Here is a 23,805-nt window from a genome sequence, read left to right on the forward strand (position 1 = left end):
TAATTTTTCTTTTTGAATGCGACTGATAATTACAAACGTTTTAATAATTTTGAATTGGATATAATAATATTTAAAATTCCCGCCGAATCTCAAAAAGCAGAATATTGAAACTAAAAGGAGAGATTTAGTTTTTTGGTCGAAATGGAGTAAAAAAAGAAGTTGTCTTTATAGATGTCGGCCATCGTGTCACCAACAATTTATTGCTAGTACCAACCAGCTACCTCTGAATTTAAGTCCGATTTACCCACACTCGCGGGACCAAAATGAAGTAAATCAGAGTGAAATTAAACTTGACAATAATCATACAAATATCTATGTTCTTACTGAAAATACAATAATAATCTGAAATTTTGAAATCCAACCAAACAACAAATTCAAAAATATGAAAAAAACAAACATTCCAGAAATTTCAAATAACATTTTTTTTAAATAATAAAGAAAATTTCAACAAAAATCAGAAATTTGGAAAATTAAAAATATGCAGAATTGAATAATAATTTTATTTTTTAACGTTTTTATAAATTCAATAGATCAAAAATGTTAAAATTCGAAACGAATGTACAAGTCGAAATTCCAAAAGTTTTAAAAATCGGAAATATAGAAATTCGTAAATACAAATTTACGAAAACCTCGACCAAACACTCTATTTCTTCCAAAATTAAAAAAATCAAGAATTAAAAATTAAGAATAAAGAAATTCAAAAAAAATTAAGAATTAAGAAATTTAAAAAATTAAACAATTTCAAGATTTCAAAATTTCAAAATTTCAAAATTTCAAAATTTCAAAATTTCAAAATTTCAAAATTTCAAAATTTCAAAATTTCAAAATTTCAAAATTTCAAAATTTCAAAATTTCAAAATTTCAAAATTTCAAAATTTCAAAATTTCAAAATTTCAAAATTTCAAAATTTCAAAATTTCAAAATTTCAAAATTTCAAAATTTCAAAATTTCAAAATTTCAAAATTTCAAAATTTCAAAATTTCAAAATTTCAAAATTTCAAAATTTCAAAATTTCAAAATTTCAAAATTTTAAAATTTCAAAATTTAAAATTTCAAAATTTCAAATTTTCAAAATTTCATAATTTTATAATTTCATGATTTCAAAATTTCAAAATTTCAAAATTTAAGAATTTAAGAATTTAAGAATTTAAGAATTTAAGAATTTAAGAATTTAAGAATTTAAGAATTTAAGAATTTAAGAATTTAAGAATTTAAGAATTTAAGAATTTAAGAATTTAAGAATTTAAGAATTTAAGAATTTAAGAATTTAAGAATTTAAGAATTTAAGAATTTAAGAATTTAAGAATTTAAGAATTTAAGAATTTAAGAATTTAAGAATTTAAGAATTTAAGAATTTAAGAATTTAAGAATTTAAGAATTTAAGAATTTAAGAATTTAAGAATTTAAGAATTTAAGAATTTAAGAATTTAAGAATTTAAGAATTTAAGAATTTAAGAATTTAAGAATTTAAGAATTTAAGAATTTAAGAATTTAAGAATTTAAGAATTTAAGAATTTAAGAATTTAAGAATTTAAGAATTTAAGAATTTAAGAATTTAAGAATTTAAGAATTTAAGAATTTAAGAATTTAAGAATTTAAGAATTTAAGAATTTAAGAATTTAAGAATTTAAGAATTTAAGAATTTAAGAATTTAAGAATTTAAGAATTTAAGAATTTAAGAATTTAAGAATTTAAGAATTTAAGAATTTAAGAATTTAAGAATTTAAGAATTTAAGAATTTAAGAATTTAAGAATTTAAGAATTTAAGAATTTAAGAATTTAAGAATTTAAGAATTTAAGAATTTAAGAATTTAAGAATTTAAGAATTTAAGAATTTAAGAATTTAAGAATTTAAGAATTTAAGAATTTAAGAATTTAAGAATTTAAGAATTTAAGAATTTAAGAATTTAAGAATTTAAGAATTTAAGAATTTAAGAATTTAAGAATTTAAGAATTTAAGAATTTAAGAATTTAAGAATTTAAGAATTTAAGAATTTAAGAATTTAAGAATTTAAGAATTTAAGAATTTAAGAATTTAAGAATTTAAGAATTTAAGAATTTAAGAATTTAAGAATTTAAGAATTTAAGAATTTAAGAATTTAAGAATTTAAGAATTTAAGAATTTAAGAATTTAAGAATTTAAGAATTTAAGAATTTAAGAATTTAAGAATTTAAGAATTTAAGAATTTAAGAATTTAAGAATTTAAGAATTTAAGAATTTAAGAATTTAAGAATTTAAGAATTTAAGAATTTAAGAATTTAAGAATTTAAGAATTTAAGAATTTAAGAATTTAAGAATTTAAGAATTTAAGAATTTAAGAATTTAAGAATTTAAGAATTTAAGAATTTAAGAATTTAAGAATTTAAGAATTTAAGAATTTAAGAATTTAAGAATTTAAGAATTTAAGAATTTAAGAATTTAAGAATTTAAGAATTTAAGAATTTAAGAATTTAAGAATTTAAGAATTTAAGAATTTAAGAATTTAAGAATTTAAGAATTTAAGAATTTAAGAATTTAAGAATTTAAGAATTTAAGAATTTAAGAATTTAAGAATTTAAGAATTTAAGAATTTAAGAATTTAAGAATTTAAGAATTTAAGAATTTAAGAATTTAAGAATTTAAGAATTTAAGAATTTAAGAATTTAAGAATTTAAGAATTTAAGAATTTAAGAATTTAAGAATTTAAGAATTTAAGAATTTAAGAATTTAAGAATTTAAGAATTTAAGAATTTAAGAATTTAAGAATTTAAGAATTTAAGAATTTAAGAATTTAAGAATTTAAGAATTTAAGAATTTAAGAATTTAAGAATTTAAGAATTTAAGAATTTAAGAATTTAAGAATTTAAGAATTTAAGAATTTAAGAATTTAAGAATTTAAGAATTTAAGAATTTAAGAATTTAAGAATTTAAGAATTTAAGAATTTAAGAATTTAAGAATTTAAGAATTTAAGAATTTAAGAATTTAAGAATTTAAGAATTTAAGAATTTAAGAATTTAAGAATTTAAGAATTTAAGAATTTAAGAATTTAAGAATTTAAGAATTTAAGAATTTAAGAATTTAAGAATTTAAGAATTTAAGAATTTAAGAATTTAAGAATTTAAGAATTTAAGAATTTAAGAATTTAAGAATTTAAGAATTTAAGAATTTAAGAATTTAAGAATTTAAGAATTTAAGAATTTAAGAATTTAAGAATTTAAGAATTTAAGAATTTAAGAATTTAAGAATTTAAGAATTTAAGAATTTAAGAATTTAAGAATTTAAGAATTTAAGAATTTAAGAATTTAAGAATTTAAGAATTTAAGAATTTAAGAATTTAAGAATTTAAGAATTTAAGAATTTAAGAATTTAAGAATTTAAGAATTTAAGAATTTAAGAATTTAAGAATTTAAGAATTTAAGAATTTAAGAATTTAAGAATTTAAGAATTTAAGAATTTAAGAATTTAAGAATTTAAGAATTTAAGAATTTAAGAATTTAAGAATTTAAGAATTTAAGAATTTAAGAATTTAAGAATTTAAGAATTTAAGAATTTAAGAATTTAAGAATTTAAGAATTTAAGAATTTAAGAATTTAAGAATTTAAGAATTTAAGAATTTAAGAATTTAAGAATTTAAGAATTTAAGAATTTAAGAATTTAAGAATTTAAGAATTTAAGAATTTAAGAATTTAAGAATTTAAGAATTTAAGAATTTAAGAATTTAAGAATTTAAGAATTTAAGAATTTAAGAATTTAAGAATTTAAGAATTTAAGAATTTAAGAATTTAAGAATTTAAGAATTTAAGAATTTAAGAATTTAAGAATTTAAGAATTTAAGAATTTAAGAATTTAAGAATTTAAGAATTTAAGAATTTAAGAATTTAAGAATTTAAGAATTTAAGAATTTAAGAATTTAAGAATTTAAGAATTTAAGAATTTAAGAATTTAAGAATTTAAGAATTTAAGAATTTAAGAATTTAAGAATTTAAGAATTTAAGAATTTAAGAATTTAAGAATTTAAGAATTTAAGAATTTAAGAATTTAAGAATTTAAGAATTTAAGAATTTAAGAATTTAAGAATTTAAGAATTTAAGAATTTAAGAATTTAAGAATTTAAGAATTTAAGAATTTAAGAATTTAAGAATTTAAGAATTTAAGAATTTAAGAATTTAAGAATTTAAGAATTTAAGAATTTAAGAATTTAAGAATTTAAGAATTTAAGAATTTAAGAATTTAAGAATTTAAGAATTTAAGAATTTAAGAATTTAAGAATTTAAGAATTTAAGAATTTAAGAATTTAAGAATTTAAGAATTTAAGAATTTAAGAATTTAAGAATTTAAGAATTTAAGAATTTAAGAATTTAAGAATTTAAGAATTTAAGAATTTAAGAATTTAAGAATTTAAGAATTTAAGAATTTAAGAATTTAAGAATTTAAGAATTTAAGAATTTAAGAATTTAAGAATTTAAGAATTTAAGAATTTAAGAATTTAAGAATTTAAGAATTTAAGAATTTAAGAATTTAAGAATTTAAGAATTTAAGAATTTAAGAATTTAAGAATTTAAGAATTTAAGAATTTAAGAATTTAAGAATTTAAGAATTTAAGAATTTAAGAATTTAAGAATTTAAGAATTTAAGAATTTAAGAATTTAAGAATTTAAGAATTTAAGAATTTAAGAATTTAAGAATTTAAGAATTTAAGAATTTAAGAATTTAAGAATTTAAGAATTTAAGAATTTAAGAATTTAAGAATTTAAGAATTTAAGAATTTAAGAATTTAAGAATTTAAGAATTTAAGAATTTAAGAATTTAAGAATTTAAGAATTTAAGAATTTAAGAATTTAAGAATTTAAGAATTTAAGAATTTAAGAATTTAAGAATTTAAGAATTTAAGAATTTAAGAATTTAAGAATTTAAGAATTTAAGAATTTAAGAATTTAAGAATTTAAGAATTTAAGAATTTAAGAATTTAAGAATTTAAGAATTTAAGAATTTAAGAATTTAAGAATTTAAGAATTTAAGAATTTAAGAATTTAAGAATTTAAGAATTTAAGAATTTAAGAATTTAAGAATTTAAGAATTTAAGAATTTAAGAATTTAAGAATTTAAGAATTTAAGAATTTAAGAATTTAAGAATTTAAGAATTTAAGAATTTAAGAATTTAAGAATTTAAGAATTTAAGAATTTAAGAATTTAAGAATTTAAGAATTTAAGAATTTAAGAATTTAAGAATTTAAGAATTTAAGAATTTAAGAATTTAAGAATTTAAGAATTTAAGAATTTAAGAATTTAAGAATTTAAGAATTTAAGAATTTAAGAATTTAAGAATTTAAGAATTTAAGAATTTAAGAATTTAAGAATTTAAGAATTTAAGAATTTAAGAATTTAAGAATTTAAGAATTTAAGAATTTAAGAATTTAAGAATTTAAGAATTTAAGAATTTAAGAATTTAAGAATTTAAGAATTTAAGAATTTAAGAATTTAAGAATTTAAGAATTTAAGAATTTAAGAATTTAAGAATTTAAGAATTTAAGAATTTAAGAATTTAAGAATTTAAGAATTTAAGAATTTAAGAATTTAAGAATTTAAGAATTTAAGAATTTAAGAATTTAAGAATTTAAGAATTTAAGAATTTAAGAATTTAAGAATTTAAGAATTTAAGAATTTAAGAATTTAAGAATTTAAGAATTTAAGAATTTAAGAATTTAAGAATTTAAGAATTTAAGAATTTAAGAATTTAAGAATTTAAGAATTTAAGAATTTAAGAATTTAAGAATTTAAGAATTTAAGAATTTAAGAATTTAAGAATTTAAGAATTTAAGAATTTAAGAATTTAAGAATTTAAGAATTTAAGAATTTAAGAATTTAAGAATTTAAGAATTTAAGAATTTAAGAATTTAAGAATTTAAGAATTTAAGAATTTAAGAATTTAAGAATTTAAGAATTTAAGAATTTAAGAATTTAAGAATTTAAGAATTTAAGAATTTAAGAATTTAAGAATTTAAGAATTTAAGAATTTAAGAATTTAAGAATTTAAGAATTTAAGAATTTAAGAATTTAAGAATTTAAGAATTTAAGAATTTAAGAATTTAAGAATTTAAGAATTTAAGAATTTAAGAATTTAAGAATTTAAGAATTTAAGAATTTAAGAATTTAAGAATTTAAGAATTTAAGAATTTAAGAATTTAAGAATTTAAGAATTTAAGAATTTAAGAATTTAAGAATTTAAGAATTTAAGAATTTAAGAATTTAAGAATTTAAGAATTTAAGAATTTAAGAATTTAAGAATTTAAGAATTTAAGAATTTAAGAATTTAAGAATTTAAGAATTTAAGAATTTAAGAATTTAAGAATTTAAGAATTTAAGAATTTAAGAATTTAAGAATTTAAGAATTTAAGAATTTAAGAATTTAAGAATTTAAGAATTTAAGAATTTAAGAATTTAAGAATTTAAGAATTTAAGAATTTAAGAATTTAAGAATTTAAGAATTTAAGAATTTAAGAATTTAAGAATTTAAGAATTTAAGAATTTAAGAATTTAAGAATTTAAGAATTTAAGAATTTAAGAATTTAAGAATTTAAGAATTTAAGAATTTAAGAATTTAAGAATTTAAGAATTTAAGAATTTAAGAATTTAAGAATTTAAGAATTTAAGAATTTAAGAATTTAAGAATTTAAGAATTTAAGAATTTAAGAATTTAAGAATTTAAGAATTTAAGAATTTAAGAATTTAAGAATTTAAGAATTTAAGAATTTAAGAATTTAAGAATTTAAGAATTTAAGAATTTAAGAATTTAAGAATTTAAGAATTTAAGAATTTAAGAATTTAAGAATTTAAGAATTTAAGAATTTAAGAATTTAAGAATTTAAGAATTTAAGAATTTAAGAATTTAAGAATTTAAGAATTTAAGAATTTAAGAATTTAAGAATTTAAGAATTTAAGAATTTAAGAATTTAAGAATTTAAGAATTTAAGAATTTAAGAATTTAAGAATTTAAGAATTTAAGAATTTAAGAATTTAAGAATTTAAGAATTTAAGAATTTAAGAATTTAAGAATTTAAGAATTTAAGAATTTAAGAATTTAAGAATTTAAGAATTTAAGAATTTAAGAATTTAAGAATTTAAGAATTTAAGAATTTAAGAATTTAAGAATTTAAGAATTTAAGAATTTAAGAATTTAAGAATTTAAGAATTTAAGAATTTAAGAATTTAAGAATTTAAGAATTTAAGAATTTAAGAATTTAAGAATTTAAGAATTTAAGAATTTAAGAATTTAAGAATTTAAGAATTTAAGAATTTAAGAATTTAAGAATTTAAGAATTTAAGAATTTAAGAATTTAAGAATTTAAGAATTTAAGAATTTAAGAATTTAAGAATTTAAGAATTTAAGAATTTAAGAATTTAAGAATTTAAGAATTTAAGAATTTAAGAATTTAAGAATTTAAGAATTTAAGAATTTAAGAATTTAAGAATTTAAGAATTTAAGAATTTAAGAATTTAAGAATTTAAGAATTTAAGAATTTAAGAATTTAAGAATTTAAGAATTTAAGAATTTAAGAATTTAAGAATTTAAGAATTTAAGAATTTAAGAATTTAAGAATTTAAGAATTTAAGAATTTAAGAATTTAAGAATTTAAGAATTTAAGAATTTAAGAATTTAAGAATTTAAGAATTTAAGAATTTAAGAATTTAAGAATTTAAGAATTTAAGAATTTAAGAATTTAAGAATTTAAGAATTTAAGAATTTAAGAATTTAAGAATTTAAGAATTTAAGAATTTAAGAATTTAAGAATTTAAGAATTTAAGAATTTAAGAATTTAAGAATTTAAGAATTTAAGAATTTAAGAATTTAAGAATTTAAGAATTTAAGAATTTAAGAATTTAAGAATTTAAGAATTTAAGAATTTAAGAATTTAAGAATTTAAGAATTTAAGAATTTAAGAATTTAAGAATTTAAGAATTTAAGAATTTAAGAATTTAAGAATTTAAGAATTTAAGAATTTAAGAATTTAAGAATTTAAGAATTTAAGAATTTAAGAATTTAAGAATTTAAGAATTTAAGAATTTAAGAATTTAAGAATTTAAGAATTTAAGAATTTAAGAATTTAAGAATTTAAGAATTTCAGAATTTCAGAATTTAAGAATTTAAGAATTTAAGAATTTAAGAATTTAAGAATTTAAGAATTTAAGAATTTAAGAATTTAAGAATTTAAGAATTTAAGAATTTAAGAATTTAAGAATTTAAGAATTTAAAAATTCAAGAATTTAAGAATTCCAGAATAAAAATTAAGCATTTGTACCAGCCTTATTTTATAATTTCCAAATTTCCTAACTTCCTAATTTCCTAGTTTCTGAATATCCTAATTTCCGTATTTCCAAATTTCCTGATATCTTAACTTCCTAACTTCCTAAACTCCAAATTTCCTAGTTTCCTAATTTCCTAACTTCCTAATTTCCTAACATCCTAATTTCCTAACTTCCTAATTTCCTTGTTTCCTGATATCCTAATTTCCCAATTTCCTAACTTCCTCACTTCCTAATATCCTTACTTCCTAACGTCCTAGTTTTCTTATTTTAAAAATTTCCTTATTTCCTAATTTCCTAACTACCTAATTTCCTCATTTTTTAATTTCCTAACTTCCTAACTTCCTAACATCCTAATTTCCTTACATATTAATTTTCTGATTTCTTAATTTCCTTGTTTCATAATTTCATAATTTCCTAATTTTCTTATTTTCTTTATTTTACTAATTTGCTAATATCATAATTCCCATATTTCCTAATTCCCTTGTTTCCTAATTTCCAATTTTTTTAATTTCCTTATTTCATAATTACATAGTTTTTTAATTTCCTTATTTCATAATTACCGTAAACTGGGGTGACTTTGATAGCCCGGGGTGACATTGATAGAAATTTGATTTGGGCACTAATTTTGATACATCCAATGTAACAGTCACATTTTTGCATATATGTTTGATAATAAGATATCCCTTAATGCTTACATACTCAAAATTCTCAAAAATGTTTGGATATTAATTTGACGGGCATTCGAAAAACCTATCAAAGTCACCCCGGGCTATCAAAGGCACCCCAGTTTACGGTACATATTTTTTAATTTCTGTTTTTTCTTGTTTTAGAATTTAAGAATTTCTAAATTTGCTTTTATTTATTGATTTCTTAATTTTGTTTATAATTGTGGTTAAATTTTTGAATAAACATTTTTAATCTATTTAATTTTAAGTTTTGAATATTTTTAATCTTTTTATTTTTTCCTCGAAAGAACCTCAAGCGCGCACACCGTCAATCCCACGGCTTATCGAAGTGTTGTACACATGATCTGACCCTGCTGTACAGAGCACTCAAATTTCAATCGCAAAACACTTGAATTTTGGGCACCAAAATATACTGTCAATTCAATAGCAAAACACTTGAATTTGACGTGTTGCGTCACATGAAATACTATATTGTATTTATTGGTTTTAAATAGCTTTTCTTTCTATAACACAGCGTAACAAAAAATTTTTTTTTGTGATTAGCAGGACGATTCAAAAAACTCCCCGAGGGATCGGCTTCCTGAACACAATGCAACCTGGCCCATGTCTTAATTGTTACCCTAGCTCGAGATATTCAATGCAGAAGTTTGGCATATGAATCACCCCCCGTCGAAAAAATATTTTTTATTTTGTTTTCACTGTAACTTAAGTTCTATTAGGTCTTTTTGGATGCTTCTGGTGTCATTAGACGGTAAATTGTTAGAAAAACCCAAAATATGGTCCCATTGGTCGGTTCCCGTAACCGGTTCCGGTGGAAATCCGGATTAAGGTGTATTCACATTATACCGCATCCGCAGCCGCAGCCGCATCCGCACAAAATTTGACAGTACGGACGCACAGTGCGGACGCGATTTCTCCAATGCATTTCATATGCAGCCATTCACACTGTTCCGCATCCGTATCCGCAGTACGGATCCGTATACGGATGCGGAACAGTGTGAATGGCTGCATATGAAATGCATTGGAGAAATCGCGTCCGCACTGTGCGTCCGTACTGTCAAATTTTGTGCGGATGCGGCTGCGGCTGCGGATGCGGTATAATGTGAATACACCTTTATTGGCCAAAATTGTGCGAAATCTTCAAAATTTTTAAATTTGTTGCTCTTTATGCGAAAAAAACATACTATTGCTTCAAACAATCAATACAAACTCAAAAAATGGTTTGTCCAAGCATATCCGAAGGTGTTTTATCGAAAATGTGGCCATTGAGAACCGGTTCTGGCCAATCCGGATCCGGAAACTAGAAAACATTTAAGCAGTTTTTTTTTTTTCAAAATTCCTATGTGCCAGACAATTTAGAAAAACAAATGTGGTGTTGAAGCATTTTTTGCTACTCTATACTTTCAGAATCCCAAAATATGGCCAAGGGGCCAATGGGAACCTGTTCTGACTGTCCCGGATCCGGGAAACAGTGGTCACATTTATTGACATTTTTATTGAATTTATTAAAAAGTTGTTTTAGTTCCCAGAATTTCAAAATTCCTTGAAAAAAAATCTGAATTTATTTATAGCCAGAATCAGAAATGTGGCCATCGGGAATCTGTTCTAAATGTTCCGGATCATGAAACCAGTGGACACTTGACAATTTTATTTAAAATTAAAAAAAAATAAGTTTAATTTTTTTTTAAATTAATCTAAATTTTATCAAAATTAGATTCAGACATGTAGCCAAATGGCCAACCGGACCCTGTTTATATAATCCGGATCAGGGATCCAGTGGACAAAATTCAAGATTCCTGGAAAACAAATCAGATCAGAAATTTGGCCGAGTGGCCAACCAGAACCTGTTTTAAATGTTGTTAAAATATTGTCAAATATTTAGTTAAGAAATTTTCAGGATTCCTTAAAATGAATCTGAATTTATTTAAAATCAGATTTATTAATGTGGCAAATGGAAACCTGTTCTAAATTATCCGGATAAGGAAACCAGATGACACTTGACATTTTAATTAAATTTATTTAAAAAAATTACTGGATTTATAAGATTCCTGTTCTATTTTAAATTTATTTAAAATTTCTTTGACATTATAATTAAATTTGTTTTAAAACATAGTTACTGGATTTAAAAGATTCCTGTAAAAAATATGAATTTATTTTATATCAGATTCCGAAATGTTGCCAAATGGCTAATGGGAACCTGTTCTTAACAATCCGGATCATGAAACCAGTGGACACTTGATATTTTAATTAAATTTATTTAAAAAAAAACATAGTCACCGGATTTATAAAATTTCTGGCAAAATTCTGAATTAATTAAACATTGTTTTGACAATTTAATTTCATTTATTTTAAAAACATAGTAACTGGATTTATCAGATTCTTCGAAAAATAAGGGAACCTGTGGACAAAATTCCTGGAAAACAAATCAGATCAGAAATTTGGCCGTGTGGCCTACCGGAACCTGTTTTAAATAAAATAATGTCAAATATTTTAATTAAGAAATTTTCAAGATTCCTTAAAATGAATCTGAATTTATTTAAAATCAGATTTATAAATGTGGCCAATGGGAACCTGTTCTAAATAATCCGGATTAGGAAACCAGTTGACACTTGACATTTTAATTAAGTTTATTCAAAAAAAGAGATATCGAATTTGTAAGATTCCTGTTTAAAAAATCAGAGTTTATTTAAATTTATTTTTACATTTTCATTTAATTTATTTTAAAGACATAGTTACTGGATTTATAAGATTCCTGTAAAAATCTAAATTTATTTGAAATCATTTTGAAATTTTAATTAAATTTATTATAAAAATAATTACACGACTTAAAAAAAGATTCCTGTAAAAAAATATGAATTTATTTAATATCAGATTACGAAATGTTGCCAAATGGCTAATGGGAACCTGTTCTTAATAATCCGGATCAGGAAATCTGTGGACACTCGACATTTTAATTAAATTTATTTAAAAAAAAACATAGTCACCGGATTTATAAAATTCCTGGCAAAACTCTGAATTCATTAAACATTATTTTGACAATTTAATTTCATTTATTTTAAAAACATAGTAACTGGATTTATCAGATTCTTCAAAAAAATCAGAATTTATTTAAAATCATTGTGAAATTTTAATTAAATTAATTAAAAAAAATAGTTACAGGACTTAAGGCCGATGCAAATATTTAAAAAAGTCTTTGTCCCTCGGCCCTGGCCGAGGTCAAGGGGGGGGGCAAAAAAATAAAAAAATATAAAAATTTAAATAACAAGCCAAAGTCTTCACATTTAAATGAAAAAAGTGTTTTAAAATGCATTTTACACTAGTTCAGTTGTTTTGCAATCATTAGTTTTCAAAAAATCTAAGATCTGACAAAAACAAAAATTGTATCGAAAAAAAAGATTTTGCATCGAAAATTTTCAAAAAATCTTAAGATTTTTTAATAAACCCAAACATGCTAAAAATGATTTTAAACGCAGAAGAATGTATTTTAATTTGATTTCAGCTGATTGCACTTGAATTTTCATTGACATTTTGAAGTTTATTGTAAAAATATTTTTTTTGCCCCCTGATTTTTCGGGCCAATATTGAAGGGGGGGGTGACAAAAACTTTTAAAAATATTTGTACCAGCCTAACAGATTCCTGGAAAAAATCAGAATTTATTTAAAATCAGAATCTGACGTGTGGCCAAATGGCCAAATGAACCTGTTCTAAATAATCCGGATCAGGAAACCACTGGACACTTGACATTTTAATTAAATTTATTTAAAAAAGTTACTGGAATAATAAGATTCCTGTTAAAAAAAAAGATTTTGTTTAAAATTATTTTGAAATTTTAATCAAATTTATTTTAAAAAATAGTAGCTGGACTTTACAGATTCCTGGAAAAAAATCTGAATTTATTTAAAATCAGAACCAGAAATGTTGCCAAATGGCCAATTGGAACCTGTTCTAAATAATCCGGATCATAAAACCAGTTGACATTTTAAATAAATTTATTTTAAAAAAATCACTGGATTTATAAGATTCCTGTTAAAAAATAAGAATTTATTTAAAATTATTTAGACATTTAAGTTAAATTTATTTAAAAACATAGTTACTTGATTTATAAGAGTCCCTGAGAATTTTGACTTTACTTAAAATTATTTTGACAAATTAATCAAATTTATTTAAAAAAAAACATAGTTATTGGATTTATAAAATTCTTCGAAAAATCTGAATTTATTTAAAATCATTTTGAAATTTTAATAAAATTTATTTTTAAAAATAGTTACAGGACTTAACAAATTCCTGAAAAAAATCTGAATTTATTTAAAATCAGAATCAGAATTTAATTAAATTTATTTAAAATCAGAATCAGAAATGGGTCAAATGGCCAATTGGAACCTGTTCTAAATAATCTGGATCATGAAACCAGTTGACACTTGACATTTTTATGAAATTTATTTAAAAAAAAAAACTGGATTTATAAGATTCCTGTTAAAAATACAGAATTTATTTAAAATTATTTTGACATTTTTGTTAAATTTATTTAAAAACATAGTAACTGGATTTATAAGAGTCCCTGAAAAATTCTGACTTTACTTAAAAATATTTTGACAAATTAATCAAATTTATTTAAAAAAAAATGGTTACTGGATTGATAAGATTTTTCCAAAAATTCTTTTTTTATTTTAAATTATTTTGAAATTTTAATTAAATTTATTTTTAAAAATAGTTTCTGGACTTAACAGATTCCTAGAAAAAATCCGAATTTATTTAAAATCAGAATCTGATGTGTGGCCAGATGGCCAATTGGAACCTGTTCTAAATAATCCGGATCATGAAACCAGTTGACACTTGACACTTTAATTAAATTTATTTACAAAAAATACTGGATTTATAAGATTCCTGTTAAAAAAACAGAATTTATTTGAAATTATTTTGACATTTTAGTTAAATTTATTTAAAAACATAGTTACTTGATTTATAAGAGTCCCTGAAAAATTCTGACTTTACTTAAAATTATTTTGACAAATTAATCAAATTTATTTAAAAAAAACATAGTTACTGGATTTATAAGATTCTTCGAAAAATCAGAATTTATTTAAAATCATCTTGAAATTTTAATTAAATTTATTTCTAAAAATAAAAACTGGACTTAACAGAATCCTGGAAAAAATCAGAATTTATTTAAAAAAAGAATCTGATGTGTGGTCAAGGGGCCAATGGGAACCTGTTCTAAGTGTCTTGGATCCGGGAAACAGTGGTCACATGACATTTTTTTTTGAATGTATTATAAAGTTGTTTTAGTTACCAGAATTTCAAAATTCCTTGAAAAAAAATCTGAATTTTTTTATAGCCAGAATCAAAAATGTTTTTGAATTAATCTAAATTTCATCAAAATAAGATTCAGACATGTAGCCAAATGGCCAACCGGACCCTGTTTATATATTCCGGATCAGGGAACCAGTGGACAAAATTCAAGATTCCTGGAAAACAAATCAGATCAGAAATTTGGCCGTGTGGCCTACCGGAACCTGTTTTAAATGTTGTTAAAATATTGTCAAATATTTTAATTAAGAAATTTTCAAGATTCCTTAAAATGAATCTGAATTTGTTTAAAATCAGATTTATAAATGTGTCCAATGGGAACCTGTTCTAAATTATCCGGATTAGGAAACCAGTTGACACTTGACATTTTAATTAAGTTTATTTAAAAAAAGAAATATCGAATTTATAAGATTCCTATAAAATCTAAATTTATTTGAAATCATTTTGAAATTTTAATTAAATTTATTTTAAAAATAATTACACGACTTAAAAAAATTCTGCAGAAAATCTTGATTTATTTTAAATAAGAATCAGAAAGTATCTGATTTTAAATAAATTCAGATTCATTTTATTGAGTTTTGAAATTATCCTAATTAATATATTCGACAACATTTTAACAACATTTAAAACACGCTCCGGTTGGCCACTTGGCCACATTTCTGATTCTGATTTAAAGTAAATTCTGATTTTTTGCAGAAATTTATTAAGTCAAATATTTTTTTTTGTATAAATTTAATTATAACGTCAAAATAATTTTAAATAAATTCTGATTTTTTCACAGGAATCTCATAAATCCAATAACCTTTTTTTTTTAATAAATTTAATTTAAATGTCAAGTGTCAACTAGTTTCCTGATCCGGATAATTTAGACAAAGTTACCATTGGCCATTTGGCCACACTTAAGATTCTGATTTTGAATAAATTGCGATTTTTTCAGGAATCTGTTAAGTCCAGTAACTATTTTTAAAAATAAATGTAATTAAAATTTCAAAATGATTTTAAATAAATTCTGATTTTTCGAAGAATCTTATAAATCCAGTAACTATGTTTTTTTTAAATAAATTTGATTAATTTGTCAAAATAATTTTAAGTAAAGTCAGAATTTTTCAGGGACTCTTATAAATCAAGTAACTATGTTTTTAAATAAATTTAACTAAAATGTCAAAACAATTTTATATAAATTCTGTTTTTTTAACAGGAATCTTATAAATCCAGTATTTTTTTAATAAATTTAATTAAAATGTCATGTGTCAACTGGTTTCATGATCCGGATTATTTAGAACAGGTTCCAATTGGCCATCTGGCCACACATCAGATTCTGATTTTAAATAAATTCTGATTTTTTCTAGGAATCTGTTAAGTCCAGTAACTATTTTTAGAAATAAATTTAATTAAAATTTCAAAATAATTTAAAATAAAAAAAGAATTTTTGGAAAAAATCTTATAAATCCAGTAACCATTTTTTTAAATAAATTTGATTAATTTGTTAAAATAATTTTAAGTAAAGTCAGAATTTTTCAGGGACTCTTATAAATCCAGTTACTATGTTTTTAGATAAATTTAACAAAAATGTCAAAATAATTTTAAATAAATTCTGTATTTTTAACAGGAATTTTATAAATCCAGTATTTTTTTTAAATAAATTTCATAAAAATGTCAAGTGTCAACTGGTTTCATGATCCAGATTATTTAGAACAGGTTCCAATTGGCCATTTTACCCATTTCTGATTCTGATTTTAAATAAATTTAATTAAATTCTGATTCTGATTTTAAATAAATACAGATTATTTTCAGGAATCTGTTAAGTCCAGTAACTATTTTTAAAAATAAATTTAATTAAAATTTCAAAATGATTTTAAATAAATTCAGATTTTTCGAAGAATCTTATAAATCCAGTAACTATGTTTTTTTAAAATAAATTTGATTAATTTGTCAAAATAATTTTAAGTAAAGTCAAAATTTTCAGGGACTCTTATAAATCCAGTTACTATGTTTTTAGATAAATTTAACTTAAATGTTTAAATAATTTTAAATGAATTCTTATTTTTTAACAGGAATCTTATAAATCCAGTAATGTTTTTAAAATAAATTTATTTAAAATGTCAAGTGTCAACTGGTTTTATGATCCGGATTATTTAGAACAGGTTCCAATTGGCCATTTGGCCACATTTCTGGTTCTGATTTTAAATAAATTTAGATTTTTTTCCAGGAATCTGTAAAGTCCAGCTACTATTTTTTTAAATAAATTTAATTAAAATTTCAGAATAATTTTAAACAAAATCTTTTTTTTAAACAGGAATCTTATTATTCCAGTAACTTTTTTAAATAAATTTAATTAAAATGTCAAGTTTCCAGTGGTTTCCTGATCCGGATTATTTAGAACAGGTTCATTTGGCCATTTGGCCACACGTCAGATTCTTATTTTAAATAAATTCTGATTTTTTCCAGGAATGTTTTTAGTCCAGTATCTATGTTTAGAAATAAATTTAATGAAAATTTCAAAATGATTTTAAATAATTTCTGATTTTTCGAAGAATCTGATAAATCCAATTACACTGTCAAAATAATTTTTAATTAATTCAGAATTTTGCCAGGAATTTTATAAATCCGGTGACTATGTTTTTTTTTTAAATAAATTTAATTAAAATGTCAAGTGCCCACTGGTTTCCTGATCCGGATTATTAAGAACAGGTTCCCATTAGCCATTTGGCAACATTTCGTAATCTGATATTAAATAAATTCATATTTTTTTACAGGAATCTTTTTTAAGTCGTGTAATTAAAAAAACTGTCAAAATAATTTTTAATTAATTCAGAATTTTGCCAGGAATTTTATAAATCCGGTGACTATGTTTTTTTTTTAAATAAATTTAATTAAAATGTCAAGTGTCCACTGGTTTCCTGATCCGGATTATTAAGAACAGGTTCCCATTAGCCATTTGGCAACATTTCGTAATCTGATATTAAATAAATTCATATTTTTTTACAGGAATCTTTTTTAAGTCGTGTAATTATTTTTATAATAAATTTAATTAAAATTTCAAAATGATTTCAAATAAATTTAGATTTTTACAGGAATCTTATAAATCCAGTAACTATGTCTTTAAAATAAATTAAATGAAAATGTAAAAATAAATTTAAATAAACTCTGATTTTTTAAACAGGAATCTTATAAATTCGATATCTCTTTTTTTGAATAAACTTAATTAAAATATCAAGTGTCAACTGGTTTCCTAATTTGGATTATTTAGAACAGGTTCCCATTGGCCACATTTATAAATCTGATTTTAAATAAATTCAGATTCATTTTAAGGAATCCTGAAAATTTCTTAATTAAAATTTTTGACATTATTTTATTTAAAACTGGTTCCGGTAGGCCACTCGGCCTAATTTCTGATCTGATTTGTTTTCCAGGAATCTTGAATTTTGTCCACAGGTTCCCTGATTTTTCGAAGAATCTGATAAATCCAGTTACCATGTTTTTAAAATAAATGAAATTAAATTGTCAAAACAATTTTTAATTAATTCAGAATTTTACCAGAAATTTTATAAATCCGGTGACTATGTTTTTTTTTAAATAAATTTAATTAAAATGTCAAGTATCCACTGGTTTCATGATCCGGAACATTTAGAACAGATTCCCGATGGCCACATTTCTGATTCTGGCTATAAATAAATTCAGATTTTTTTTCAAGGAATTTTGAAATTCTGGGAACTAAAACAACTTTTTAATAAATTCAATAAAAATGTCATGTGACCACTGTTTCCCGGATCCGGGACAGTCAGAACAGGTTCCCATTGGCCCCTTGGCCATATATGGGATTCTGAAAGTATAGAGTAGCAAAAAATGCTTCAACACCACATTTGTTTTTTTAAATTGTCTGGCACATAGGAATTTTGAAAAAAAAAACTGCTTAAATGTTTTCTAGTTTCCGGATCCGGATTGGCCAGAACCGGTTCTCAATGGCCACATTTTCGATAAAACACCTTCGGATATGCTTGGACAAACCATTTTTTGAGTTTGTATTGATTGTTTGAAGCAATAGTATGTTTTTTTCGCATAAAGAGCAACAAATTTAAAAATTTTGAAGATTTCGCACAATTTTGGCCAATAATCCGGATTTCCACCGGAACCGGTTACGGGAACCGACCAATGGGACCATATTTTGGGTTTTTCTAACAATTTACCGTCTAATGACACCAGAAGCATCCAAAAAGACCTAATAGAACTTAAGTTACAGTGAAAACAAAATAAAAAATATTTTTTCGACGGGGGGTGATTCATATGCAAAACTTCTGCATTGAATATCTCGAGCTAGGGTAACAATTAAGACATGGGCCAGGTTGCATTGTGTTCAGGAAGCCGATCCCTCGGGGAGTTTTTTGAATCGTCCTGCTAATCACAAAAAAAATTTTTTTGTTACGCTGTGTAATCAATGCATGTATGCATGTAAAAGAAATGGATTTTGTTTTTTTTTTAAATAAAGAAGATGGCTGCTTTTATTTTCTAACAACTTCAAGAACAACTTGGCGTGTAAAATTTTTGTATTTTTTTCTTCATCCAGCTTTCACGATCGTGTTCCTGGTCAGGTTCGGTTTGTTCGCCCCCACTGTAGGTTCCTCAGCATCGGCGAGTGAAGCCCCGGTGCCGGCGGAGATGGAGGCCCCTGGAGAATCTTTTTGTTCATGTGGAATTCTCTTTGGCGGAACCTCGGTGGTTCATCGACTCAAACTGTGCCTTGACCTCCGAATCTTGCTTCTCACTGGCACCGCTTCCTGGTACGGCATCTGCAGCTCTTTCGCATCCTTCCTGTGAATCATACAAAATAAATTCAAAAATCAAAACTAAACCCCACAAAAAAAAATCTCTCCCCACTCACCAAATGGGTCCGGAAAGGAACTTTATCACAAAAGTTGGCTTCTATCCGGGTATCCGGGAGACCAAGCCCTTCCGTTGGCCATACGGAGCCCGAGCCCGAGGACGCAGCCTTGTGGAGATGCTCATCTTCGCGGTCACAAACCGGGCAGGCAATTTACTGGACTGGAACATGGCGGCAGCGAACTCACGCGGTCTGCGAAAAACGAACACACCGGACTGCCAAAACTTTCAAATGAGGAAACAAAGCAAAGTCTCATGAAGCTGTCGCGAAACTGCATTTCAAATCAAAACAAGATCAATTTCAAGTGTTTTCCTCATCACTTTGAATAGTTCAACACAGTGGGGAAAATTCATGAGCAAAACACTTGAAAAATTTGAGCCACCCGAATAAAAATAAGGTGTCAAAAAATACCAAAAAGTCAATCGCCAAAACACTTCAATTTGATAATGGATTTGATTGAAATTGGAACACAAACAAATTAGATCTAATATGCGGCTTAATTGAATCATTCAAGTGTTTGGGCACTTGGAAAAAAAGGGTGGCGTATTTTCAGTGTACCGAACTGTCAACTTTTCTTGGGGGGGGTCACGAAGAGAACACGCAACATTTCTTGACCGCGTTCCTTCCGATCAGCGTACCGTACTAAACGAGGAAGAGACGTATGAATTGGACCAACCATGTAATCGTCACAACGGGCAATACACATGCGATAGCTCATCACTCACCCCAGCAACAGAATGCATCAACCATCTACTCCACGGCAGGACCTCTAGCTGCACAATGGAGAAAGTGTACTCGAGAGGAATAATCAAACGCATCAGTGAAGCCATCCTATTGGTGAATAACGCACTAGCAGAGATACATTCTTTTGTATCCGGACGTAGAGCGAGGTGACACCGAATAGACCCGGGCTTTCTGTGGACACTCCCTCAGTGGTGCTGTCCACAACACATTCCAGCTGTAGCAACATGACCCAGATCGTTAACGGCTCATTCCTCATCCACTTCGAGAACTGCAACATCCTGGTCAATGGCGAAGCTTACGATAACCATGAACTAATTATTAGCGGAAGGCCATACACACCCACAACTGGAGTGCGTGTCATCGAAAAACGGTATCATCGACTCTCCACCAGAATACCTCCAGAATCTCACCTTACCGGAACGAAAGCACCTTCAAGCAGTACAATTCAACTATTCCTCCGGATGGATATATGGATCATCAGGAGCAGCAGTGATAGTGATTATAACCGCAGTAGTCAAAGGCACCAGCATCATCAAGAGGAAACGTAAAGCAAACATCAACATCAAGATGGTCGACGCCAGAGGACCGCTTATGTTACCATCTTCAGGACAGCCTTCGTCGGAGGATCGACGAACTTAAGGAGGGAGGAGTTACGCATAAACCACACCAGCCACGCACAGACGCTCCCACACAACACCTCATGTAATTTACGACGCTACGGACCCCGAAGGACAGGAGAAAGTACAACGATGTAAAATCAATTGCACATCCCTTCCCGTCAGTTATGACCTATTGTCACCGACGTACGCATAGACCACACCAGCCACGCACAGACGTTCCCACGCAACACCTTTTGTAATTTACGACACTACGGACCCCGAAGGTCAGGAGGAGGTACAACGATGTAAAATCAACTGCACATCCCTTCCCGGCAGGTCATAAGTTACGACCTATTATCACCGAAGTACGTGACGAGGCCTCTTCATCCAGAACCATATTCTAGAACTTTCTAGCTAGTTGTTGTAATACAAACAAGTACGGGACACGACGTAAATATACATTTATTACAACAAACTACAAATAACAATTTAAAACGAAACTAAGACGACCCGAGCAGCAGACAGGCTGTGTCGCGGTGAACGGTCTACAATAGAATAATACACAACACAAATGACGACGACAATTTCTCCTCTTCTCTGCGCGCGGCTGGCATCGATCTGTGTTGACGATCATCACAATGAGCCACCGCGCGTGATGATGTTGTGTCGTCAGGGTGGTCCTCCCAACACCTCCCCCCTTTAGTTTGAAGATGTTGTGGTGATCCTTCACGGGTGCTCTTCCAGAACGTGAAGAGTGGCGAAGAACTCCTGGCACTTGCTGAGGAGTAGCCTTGGATGGTGCGGATGTGGACTTCGAAGAACCACCCTAGTTGATCTTCAGCTGCTTCTTGCGATCACACACAAGAACGCCGTGTGGAGTTTGGGGGCTGCTGTTGTTGTTGAGCAGGATCATCGATTCCGAGTCCTGGCGATGCGATTAGCAGCCACGAGATGCACACCAGTTGACCCGACCTTACTTTGGGTTGACCGGGGTCCCAGGGCCAAACAGTGCATCGACGAACGGTGAGGAAACTGCCACCGTCGATCACATGTTGTCGTCCGATCAGCTGCAGTTCTGCTGGTGAGTTGATCAACGCCGCGCGTCGACCCGAGGTGGAAAAGTTGAACAGCAGAAAAGCGTTGATTGATTGCCGGAGGGCCTCTCCCCCCGTTGATGATGATGAGTGTTTGATGATGCTACACTCGGCAAACCCGTTGTAGTGTGGGTTGCGGTGGCCTGACCAGCTGGTTGGTCGGCCGGACTGCACGTCCTGTTTGATCTGGAGAACTGGGCCGGGTGGCGTTTCTCGCTTGGCGAGCGAAACGTACCGGAACGGGACGATGTCCGCAGTGACGTGCTCTCCTGGACGCTGCAGTGCTTGACGTGGGTAGCAACCGTGCTGAACCTGCGCGTGTCCTGCAACCAAGCTGTCATCGATTTGACATGAACCGCAGAGGTGGCCGTCGTTGTTGTCCACCAGCTGAGTAGACGCCGGCGCGGATGTGATGCCCGGTGTGCTTGTGGTGGTGGTGGACGATGGCTGAAGCGGATCGACGACTGTTAGGTTGGCGTGCTTGAGATCCACCATCTTGTCGATGATGATCGGCGGAAACACTGAGTGGTGCAGGTTCGTGGTGGATGTTTGGTCGGAATTACGGTGTGTGTGCTTCCGTTCCGGGCCAACTGGATGCACGGGTGCTTGAACTCGTAGTTGCTGGTACTCCGGCGCTTGATCCGACTCCGCCGCTTCTTCGCCGGGTTGATCGCCAAACCGTGGGGCATCCTCGGTGAACGCACGATCATGGACGAGCTCGTGGTCGGCGAGCTGGGTAGCTGCCTGAACAAGCACCGTCAGAAGCTGTTGTTGCTGGGACAGGACCTGGAGCAACAGCGGAACGCTGTCCTCCGACAACAGATCTTCTCCCAGTAGCTCCCACATGGTCCACCTAACCTCACTCCGTTCGCGAACCGGACGAAACTGCGGATTGCGGTCTTTCGCGCGGAACCGGCTAACCGACAATCCTCGTCGCCACTTTGTTGTAATACAAACAAGTACGGGACACGACGTAAATATACATTTATTACAACAAACTACAAATAACAATTTAAAACGAAACTAAGACGACCCGAGCAGCAGACAGGCTGTGTCGCGGTGAACGGTCTACAATAGAATAATACACAACACAAATGACGACGACAATTTCTCCTCTTCTCTGCGCGCGGCTGGCATCGATCTGTGTTGACGATCATCACAATGAGCCACCGCGCGTGATGATGTTGTGTCGTCAGGGTGGTCCTCCCAACACTAGTATTTAAGAAAAATTCTAAAAATAAACAAATCAGTAGAACTCTGACACTTGACCGTGTAGGACCATTCTTTACTCCGAAATCTTGTCCCCAAGATTTGTGTAACTATATTTATAGTTTGTTTTGGCTGAGTGTACCCCCTTGGACCGCCTACTAAGAATTTTCGAGATCGAGCCTGAATCGAGTCGAGGCTCGAGCCAAAATTCTCAGTGGGCGCAATCTACCGCGGAAACTAGAGAACCTGGAGAACTGTCAGATGAAGGTACAAATCGAGCAAAAGACAGGATTTTGCTCGATTGGTACCTCCGTTTGACAGTTCTCGTGCTTCGATTGGTACTTTTGGTTTGAGATGGCCGTTCTCTAATAAGCTCCAGGTTCTCTAGCGGAAACACTTATCCGCTAGCTCATTCACTTTGACCGGTTCTCCCGGCAGATAAGGCACAACAACTTACCTTGCACCTGGCCAACCTGGTCGAATTTCTCCCGCACTCCAACTAGCACCAACAACAACCGACCTGGATCAACAAATTCTGATTTGACATGTCAAATCAGGAAGCAAAATTTCATAGTACAGAACAGCCTAAAATTTGGGCTTTTCCTAGGTTTAACCCCAAGTTCTGAAAAGGGCTAAAATTAAGACCCAAAAAAAGGCTAAATTTTAGCCTTAATTTTGACATGCACACCGTACTCGAAAAAAAAGATTAAAAATAAGTCTTTAAAGACTAATCACGGTTTTCCGTGTGATGGTTGAATGGTCTAAATCTGACACTGATCATCTGCAGTTGTGTGTAAATCTAAGCCATACAAAGTCGTCGATAATACTTTTTCATCATGGCGCTAAAACTTCTTGTTGGTCAAAGTGAGTATGAATACTTTAATAGAGCGGTTATCATACCGTATTTTGTGAAGGAACATAGTTCAAGAGTTAATTTTCTAAGGTCGTTTAAGCTATTGTGTTTCATATGATTTTAGTGCTAGAAAATGTTGTTGTTATGA

The 23,805-nt window shown here is 27.0% G+C and overlaps 2 protein-coding genes across 4 annotated transcripts in view; one reads left to right on the plus strand and one right to left on the minus strand.

Annotated features, from left to right (window-relative positions):
- Positions 1-23,805, minus strand: part of LOC128092589 (uncharacterized) — a 101,859-nt gene that overhangs the window by 30,230 nt on the left and 47,824 nt on the right. The gene's annotated exons all lie outside the window — the stretch shown is intronic.
- The window catches only part of LOC120427824 (protein ROP), a 57,115-nt gene continuing 56,821 nt past the window's right edge, over positions 23,512-23,805 (plus strand). For all 3 annotated transcript variants that reach the window (XM_039592746.2, XM_039592747.2, XM_039592750.2), the window contains exon 1: positions 23,512-23,668. In XM_039592746.2, the coding sequence (XP_039448680.1) occupies positions 23,641-23,668 (28 nt within the window). In that variant the 5' untranslated portion in view covers positions 23,512-23,640. The remainder of the gene's footprint in view (positions 23,669-23,805) is intronic.

The sequence above is a fragment of the Culex pipiens genome, chromosome 1 (genome assembly GCF_016801865.2).
Source record: "Culex pipiens pallens isolate TS chromosome 1, TS_CPP_V2, whole genome shotgun sequence".
NCBI classification, from domain to species: Eukaryota; Metazoa; Arthropoda; class Insecta; order Diptera; family Culicidae; genus Culex; species Culex pipiens.